The sequence below is a fragment of the Rhipicephalus sanguineus genome, chromosome 2 (genome assembly GCF_013339695.2).
Source record: "Rhipicephalus sanguineus isolate Rsan-2018 chromosome 2, BIME_Rsan_1.4, whole genome shotgun sequence".
Taxonomy (NCBI): Eukaryota; Metazoa; Arthropoda; class Arachnida; order Ixodida; family Ixodidae; genus Rhipicephalus; species Rhipicephalus sanguineus.
Window position 1 is genome coordinate 154,157,642 of NC_051177.1, and position 9,192 is coordinate 154,166,833.

General features: G+C 47.3%; 1 protein-coding gene across 1 annotated transcript; it reads right to left on the reverse strand.

The window, feature by feature from the left end:
* Positions 1-1,169: 1,169 nt before the first annotated feature.
* LOC119383819 (glycerol-3-phosphate dehydrogenase, mitochondrial-like) lies at positions 1,170-3,931 on the reverse strand. Its single transcript, XM_037652108.2, is given in 5 exon segments — positions 1,170-3,023; positions 3,025-3,112; positions 3,115-3,707; positions 3,709-3,767; positions 3,769-3,931. Coding segments are annotated over 5 exon segments (2,163 nt in total). The 5' UTR covers positions 3,856-3,931; the 3' UTR covers positions 1,170-1,687.
* Positions 3,932-9,192: the final 5,261 nt, after the last annotated feature.

Below are 9,192 nucleotides of genomic sequence, written 5' to 3' on the forward strand. Positions count from 1 at the left end.
TTTTCATTCCACAACAGCGTGCACTGATCAGAGACAGGTCGTGCCTGATGCAACCACAACAATGCATGAACACTAATGAGGAATAAACTGCGGCAACTGCCATTCGCACACTATATCATCATAATGAATAACAGCGTGGCTGTCGTGTCTGAAGTGAAAGATCACATAGTGCCATCAGAAAGAACACACAGACTTCTTTTCCATGCTTTGCCACGCAACAGAATGATGGCTTTAAAGGTTTCATTATTTACTTTAAACACTACTCAGTGAGATTTTTAAAACACTTAACGTCTCCCTACACTTAGTGCCATAAACGACGCTGCGTGAACACAAGCTGCAGCATGACAGGACATGTGCCTAAAAAAAAAATGGGCACTTCACATGCTGGTAGCGAGTTTCAAGACAATGGCATAAAGTATCAAAAAACAAATATCTTACACGTGCAAGACCATTCCATTGACTTTCTGTAAGTACACTTGCTTTCAATGAGCGGCAATTTGTACAGTACAAGCAATGCATAAACTTAGAATTACAAAACTATCAGAACCGGTCAAGCAGATCTGGCAAAAAAGCTACACAGTCTGCATTTAACAAGCAAAGATCATATCCTACGACTAGTCACTATCACAATGGCGCTACGCTCGGCACCTGAAACAAACACGATGCCATTCGATGAATTTCAACGTACACGAAGAACAAGTGTTTCTACCAAGCAACAGACGTATCCACAAGTGCTGCCACAAATGAGTGATGTTGCTGAAGCTACCACGATGGAAGCATCCATTTTTTTATCACAGTGGGCAGAAGAGAATTATGCGCAGAAATAAGGACTGCCAGCAAGAGAAAAGCAGGTGTAGTCCTAATTTCGAAGTTTCAAAGCCACTATGCATGCCACCGAACCTGTCACGGCCATTTAGCGAGGCTGTTGTGCAGCTTCTGTTTTCTTAAAAAAATGTTTTTGACGTTTAGAACGATAGTGAATTGAAGCTGTAGATCAAGAGCTGTGCTATAAGAACCCTTTTCCAAAGAACAGGAAAAGTGTTACCGCTTACAGAGTGGCTTCAAACGTTTCTACAAGGACATCACATAGAAAAAATGGCTTAACAGAGACACACACAACACATTGTGGAATGTGGCAAAACACGTTGACATTTTCAAAAAGAGCAAGGTAAATAATATCTGCATACGAATCAAACAGACAAGACATGGTTTAGCAAAGCAATTTGAGATGCACCAAATGGGGCAGAAAAATGGTGCCCTCTATCACTCCGGTGTGGAAATCTGCCTCCGTGTTTAATTATAGACGTACATAGCTCATGGCTTTCCACAGCAAAACACGAATACTGGGTCTGATAAAACTGCTTATTGTACGGTTAATGAACACAGCATGGGAGTGAAAAGGCAGTAAATCTACAAAGACAAGCAATCTCTATTCAATAGAAATACTTCTAGAAAAAAAGGGAGCTGTCAATATGACCTTGGCAGGCTGTTCTAGTTCTCATCAAGGAGAATGGAACAAGTAAAAAGGTGGCAAGGAAACCCCAACCAATGTTGGCAAACACCGTACTTCCCGTGAGCATAAGGAGTAGTGACGTAGCTCATGCCGAGAGAAAGAGAAGTGGCAGGGATTGTTTCTCTACGTGGGGTTCCGAGTAACAGGGGAGAACTACAGGTTTCACAGTGTGACTTAGAGACCGCCCCCACTTCTGTCAACGGTCAGTGTCCTCGAGTACTCCACGTCAACAACCTGGGCAAGCCGACTTCCCGCGATGGAGCCGGTCTTGATGGCATTCATCAACTCCAAGTACTCGCTAAGCTCAATCTGACCGTTCTTATTCAGATCCACCTCGTTCAGCATTTCTCGCAACTGCAGTTCCGACACGGACTCTCCTGCAGCCTTGAGGCTTCGACGCAGGTCGACCACACTAATGTAGCCCTTGCGGTCCTTGTCTATGGCCTGGAACTTCTGGATGTACTGATCCACCTCGGACGTCGTGAAGGTCATGGGGATCTTCTTCTGCGACTCCTTGTTCACGTCACCGCCCATCTCGATGTCGAGGAACTGTTTGGCCTTTTGTAATTCCTGCTCCTTCCTCTCCTTGCTCCAATTCAGCTCCTCAGCCATGATCTCGACGACCCTCGGAAGACACTCGTGGGCCGCTTGGACGTTGAGGAAAGAAAGCCGCATGCGGCGACCAATCACGTCAACAGCCGTGCAGGCGTACTCTCGCACCGCGTAGCGCACCTCCGCCTCGATGTATGGGAACTCTTCGTGTAGTCTCCGTCCCAGGACTGGCCAGCGCTTTCCCGTGAGCGCAGCCAGCTTTGCGACAGACACTGCACGGTCACCGTAGCTCCTGGACAGGTGTTTCGCAACTGCCGGTTCCAGCCCAAAGTCCTGCACGAGGCGGATGTACAATGTCGGCGTCCACGTGTGACCGCCCTCGAGCGTGAAACCCAGGGTCTGAGACTTCTGCTGGGGCTTCAGGCCGCAGGCCTTGATTGCCGCATCCATAGTGTGCTCAGCCATGACACGATACGTGGTCCACTTGCCTCCTGCGATAGTAACAAGGTTAGAGTCGCTAACGTATATTATGTGATTTCGCGCGATAGCCTCCGTCTTCCCCGGTACGCTCTTGTTCAGGTCGACAACAAGCGGCCTGATACCAGCCCACGCAGAGAGGACGTCCCCCCGGCGCACAACCACATCTTGGTTCAAGTAGTGACGAACTTCGCTTAGGATAAACATGATGTCGTCTTCCGTTGGCGCCGGGTTGTGCGTGACCGGACAAGGTCTGTCCGTTGTCCCGGCGATGGTCGTGTTCTCCCAGGGGAGGAAAAATATGACGCGTCCGTCGCTCGTGTCAGGATCGAGCAGGCCCATATTGTCGGGACTGTAGTAGTCGGGCAAGATTATGTGAACGCCTGAGCTGGGCTGGCAAATGGGCTTGCAGTTGGGGTCGTCCATGCGGCGTATGTTGTCGGTAAACGGTCCCGTTTTTGCGTTCACGACGCACTTGCGCCACGTTGAACTCCTCTCCCGTGAGCATGTCCCTCACCTTCGCCCCGCAGACCACCTGCTTCCCGTTCTCGTCGGTTTTCTTGATCACGCGACGGCGCTCGTGTGGTTGGCGATGCTGGCTCCGTTGCGCGCCGCCGTCAGCGCGATGCTCACGTTCATGCGGGCATCGTTGTGTTGACCGTCGTAGTAGACTAGGCCGCCGCAAAGGTGCTCCTTCTTCAGCATGGGAAACAGTTCGAGGCACCGCTTGGCCGAGAGGAAGTAGCTCTTCTTCAGGCACTGTTTCCCCGCGACCACGTCGTACATCTTAATGCCGACCCAGTAGTAAGGGACCTGCCACCAACGGTAGATAGGCAGCATGATGGGCAGCGGGCTGGACAGATGAGGCGCGATGGCGAGCAGGTTCGCACGTTCTTGGAGAGCTTCACGCACCATCCTGTACTGCTCGATGTCGAGGTTCATGATGGCCTTCTGGAGGTAGCGCACTCCGCCGTGGATCAGCTTGGTGCTCCGGCTGCTCGTGCCGGCCGAGAAATCGTACGTCTCCACGAGGGCGGTCCGGAGACCTCGCGTTACCGAGTCCAAAGCGACTCCGGCTCCGGTAGCGCCGCCGCCGATGATGAGAACATCGAATTCGGGCGTTTCACGCAGGCTCTTGAGCTGCGCGGCGCGGGTCGGCAAAGGGATGTGGCCGAACTGGCGTGTCCTTCGGATCCGCAGCTTCGACGACGGCGGCGGTGTCCGCCGGAGCTCGTTGTAGTGAGTAAGCCACACGCTGCGACGATTGAGCCTCCACCGATCCAGGCCACCGTTCGCAGACGTCTCGCTGCCATGTTTTCGAAGTGCAGCGAGCAACCGCGACCGCAGGCGAATACGCGTCCTGCAGCTTCGCGCGAATCGAGAGGCGCAAAAAAATGACCCTTTAAAAATGGCGTCCTTTTTCGTGATCCCATTAACAAAGCCGCGGTTTCGAATTTTGTGTTTAAATATTCACGGTTTAAACTAAATTGTATTTTTGAAGAGACAAGATTGTTTTTAACATATTATTACATAAAAGTTTAAAAAATATTTTTGATACTTCCGTTTGGCAAAGAAGGCGCGACGGTTGTGATCTTGTAGCCGCCATGTTTTAAAAGACCGCGAAGAGATACAGTGTACTAGAAGTACACTGTAGAAGAGAGTAGGGTGCGCATCAGCTGATCCTCCGCCTTGATAAAGGTCAGCTGTCGTCCAAACATAATTTCTGGCGTTATGCATGCTCTCGAAACGTAAGAAACTAATCGTGACGCCAATAAATCCATCAAACTAGCGCGAAGGAGCACTTTTTCGAATGCAGCAGAAAAGGAAATATTGAAGTTGGAGGTTGAGCTGTAAAAGAAGGTAAGTGATGGTTCGTTGTGGGTACAGCGCAAAAAGAGAGAGAGAAATACAGATAGAGTAAAGTGCGCAAGACGTTTTGTGTTCTTTACTTTATCTGGGTTTCGTCCGTATTTTTGCGCAGTACCCGCAATGAATCAATTACCAACCGGCCCAGTTAACCACGCTTGTGATAAGTGATGGTATTCAGTGCCAATCCTAGCTATCGTTGTCCTTCATAACAACCTGTTCTACTAATGCAGAAAGTCAATAGTAAGTCATAACATGAATTCTTTATTAAAATGTGTGTTATGTCTACTTATTGTTTGATGATCAATTAATTAATTATTGGGCTTTTACGTATTAATTTTGACCAGTTAATAATAATAATATGGGGATTTAACGCCCCAAAACCACGATATGATTATGAGAGACGCCGTAGTGCAGGGCTCCGGAAATTTCGACCACCTGGGTTCTTTAACGTGCACCTAAATCTAAGTACATGGGCCTCAGACATTTTCGCCGCCATTAATTTTGACCATTTAGGGTTCTTTAACGTGTACCCCAATTCTAAGTGGATGGATGTTCCTGCATGCAGTTGGGCTCCATCGAAATGCGACCGCCGTGGCCAATCGAACTCGTGCGCCCTCAGGTAGCGACAGTGAACTAATGCGTTATGAATGATTGGTACTTCGTTTGCAATTAATTTGTTTAGTTTTAGTAACTTATTGTTTATCACGCTGTCAGGACCTGCCACTCGGTAACTCACCTCCTGCGATGCGTTGTCACTCGGCAGTCGGGTCTCCACGAGGCTCATGCGTGCCGTGTTGCCCATGCGCTCGCCCTGAATAAGTTCCTGTACGTTCCTGTAATAAGTTCCTGTACGGGCTGCTTTCCCTAATCATCTGAGGGGGGCGCCGAGTCTGCCGCATACCTTTGCATTGTCGGACCTGCCTCTTCGTTGCTAAATGTGCAGGATTATGGCCATGGAGGTTTTTGACAAAAATGGCGGCCGCGAGGACTGATGTCGCATTCCAGGAGCTGCTTACTACACATTTTTACCCACCGGAAAGCCGGGGACAAAAGGCAGGCCGTTGTGGGAAGTATGTCATCGCTTCATTTTCTATCTTGCATCCACTGCAAAGCTTGTTTTCGTTCGCAATCGACCAACGAAAGGGGCGGGGGGGCTGCGGTGGCATTGCGCCCCCCCCCTCCGCCCCACTAAGGAGGAACCCTGCTCACGCCTATGGTACTGAACACATACTGAAGAGGGTACAATACTACACATACGATGACATAACCAGCCAGGACTGATAGCAGTTACAATCTCCTATTCCCGAAAAACCTTTCACACCTAATCCCAAACTGCGGCCCAGCGCCGTCCACTTACTTCCTTGAAATAAAGGCTTCATTAATTCATCCGCGGTAATCTAACCTGACCGCCCTAGGCGTTTTGGACTGTTCCCAGAAGGACTTTCAGTACGCTTGCGATCATATACCTGTACGTAGCGCTCCCGATAATTTCTTCTTGTTTTTTCTTTTCTTGTTTGTTTGGTGACTCGGTATTAATTTCATAATGTTGGAATAGCCACCTTTAGCGCAGCGTATACCTTCCCATGTTTTCACATCTTGATAAAAAAAAAAAAAACGCTCGCTGTGACCTTAGCGAGGCTTTTGAGACGCAGTCAGCCACTCACTGCTTATTGATAACCTTCTACACTTTGATGTTGACCCTTCAGTTCTTGATCTCCTGCATAGTAATCTCCTTGATCGACCATATTTTGTTGCAGTGAATGGACAAACGTCTTTCTTTCGTGGGGCAACTATCGTGAGGAGGGTAAGTATTACGACCCCTCCTCCTTTTCAATTGTGTTAATGAGTTTCTTTTATTATTTGGAATTATTCTTTCCTTCTACATGCCGATGAAGTCAAGATGTTCAGTAAATTGCATTCTCTTAGCGGCTTTCTCATGCCGAGGTCAGATTTGTATTTTATTTTTTTCTGAAAGGTCTAAGAGCAACAGCCTATCCCTCAATACTGCTAGGACCAAACTTATAACTTTGACTTGCAAAACTCCTATAGCATGTAATTTTCATAATCTGTTTATTCTGTATCGTTATGCAAGGTTTGTGAGACCAACTATTTCGATGTTCTCCACTTTTCTGCTCACACTAAGTGCGTTGCCAGGTGGAGTCTTCGCTCTCTCGGCTGCGTTTGCAGAATATCTAGACAAGTCAGCTCTCTTGTGCCCATCCGTTAGTTACGCACAACATTCTGTCTTTCCCAACTTCCACGTGCGTATACGTGATCTGAAATGGCATGTTCAATTCCAGCAATAACACCATTCTGCGTTCCCATAATTCCAAAGCATATACGTACAAGCATGCATCGCTAGAAATAACTCTAGATTTTGTTCTGGCACTGCACTCTAAGAAAAAAAGGAGTCATTTGACTCCTTTCGGGTAGTCCTGATTTGTCACGTATATGAGTCTATTTAAGGAGGCACATCAACTCTCTTTGGGGGTCATTAGACTCTCTTGTGAGAGTCGTGTGACCTACAAAAGAGTTAACGTGCCTCTTTGAAGAGTCATATACGCGGCGAGTCAGGACTACCCGAAAGGAGTCACACATACTCTTTCATTTTTCTTAGAGTGTGTTGGATTATTATAGTTGCCACAACTTCACTGCCGACGAAATCGCGTTGATCTGCTATTTCTTTTCAAGCTTGTTGACAGTATCATATCCCGCCCTGAACTGTTCAGCTGTATTAATATTGAAAGTCCACGCAAGATAACCAGAGAGCATAGCTCGTTTCATTCACCGGCCGGCTTCCTCCAACACAACCATACACAGGATACAATGTTTATAATGCTTATTTTCTTGATATCGACGTTATTAATATGTGAACTTCGTGCTCTTTTAACACAGTGTCGCAGATTGTACAAATCCTTTTCAGCTTTGTCTTTCAGCGTACCTTGTGTTAAATTCTGCGTGCGATTTGTATTTGTCATTGTCCTTCTATATTTCTCGTGCTGTGTTATACTACAGTATTTCTGCCCCGCTGCGCTGACCTTTTGTTTTTCCCTTCCTCCGCCTTTTGAACGCGTTGTCTACTGGAAACTGTCTTTATTGTATTTTTATTAGTATTTTTCTGCGTGCTCCACCACAAGGACTTTACGGCAGTTCCTGGTGTTGTGAACTTGCGATGTCGCAAGGGTAGCGTGTCGTAGTGCGACCCACAAGGCTAACGGGAGGACGTAGCCGAGGTGGGACTTTCGCTTAGTAGCCGGACAAGAAGGTAACCGCTTCGGAAAATGATAACAAGTATATAGCAAGTAGCGGTAACGCTGTACGTAGCCTAGCAGCACGACCGATCGTAAAAAAACAGCGCAGAAACAACGGAAGAACATACAGAGTCCATTGTTTCTGCGCTGTTTTTTAGAATGATGAATAACCATGTAGCCCGATTTACCGCCCTTGTGCAGCACGACAGAGCCAGTTGTTGTGACTGCCCTAACAAAGGGCCGGTACGGCCTTAAATACGTGCGTTCCATCTATTATCTCCCGTTCCCTCCACGGTGGTTCGGAAAGTGGTCCAGTTTGTGTTCCCCACGATAAGGAAGTGCGCCTACGTAGGCGGGGCGTTGACAGTTCGCAGTCATGGCGCGGTCGATGATAGCCCTGTTCCCAAGGGACTACAGCCTAATTGCGTTGGTCGGGAGACGAAAGGCTGGCGACTGATCGATCCCTCCGAGGGAAGAAGGGTTGCATAAAAGCAGGAAATGTGACATAACCTGGGCACGTTGAATAAATTATTGGCTGATTGATCGATTGATCAATATTATTTAGATGTCGATGTCAGTCAGCAGCACAAGTAAGGTTTTGGTGATGGCGCACTCTGAAAGAAAAATAGAAGGACAATTCATGGCAGAGTAAGCATGATACTGAACAACTTGTAAGAGAATAGATATAAACGTTGTCGAAATTAAAGCAGTACATAGAAAGTGAGCGAATTACACACGCGCACAAAAATACAGCGTTTAAACAGACACAGTCAAACACAAACCAAACACCCACCACACACACACACACACACACACACACACACCACACACACCACACACACGCACGCACGCACGCACGCACGCACGCACGCACGCACTGAATCTGTCTCGTAAACTTTTGTCACTGGGTGTACGCGTGCACGTCTTTGGAAGCGAAATGAACGGGAGAGTCAGCTGGTATTAGAAGAAGTTGTATACCTGCAGGTGTCCCCCGTCCGCATAACAAACAGAGGGTGCATCTTGTTTTCACTTTAATTTTAGAGCGAAGCTGTAAGTGGCTAGGCGAAACCAAAATTCGTCCCCCTATGCGCGCAGAAACTTCTAGCGTGTGTGCCACAGAAATTGGGCTAGCCCCACTACTCACCACTGGTTCAATAAAAATGAAGGAGAGCCGGTGCAAATGCGGAGCGAGTGCAAACTAATAAACGAGAAAGAAGACCGGGCAGTAAATCCAAGCCAAATATGCGAAATTGTAATGCGGCACCTTGATCTGCCAGTTACTTCAACTATACTGTTATCATTTGGGGCTTCTGTGCTGGGGCACTCGGACGGGAATATATGCAGTGCTATCGAGAAATTCATATGCGAGTCAAATCGTCTTATTCGACACATCAACCGCTAATAATTTTTAAATTGTCATAATGATATAAACAATTTGGCCATTTGGGAGGTTATGCAACATGGTCCAATCAAAAACTTAAATTCATTAAAAAAACGCTTAATTCTAATTCATACAGTAACGTCTATTAG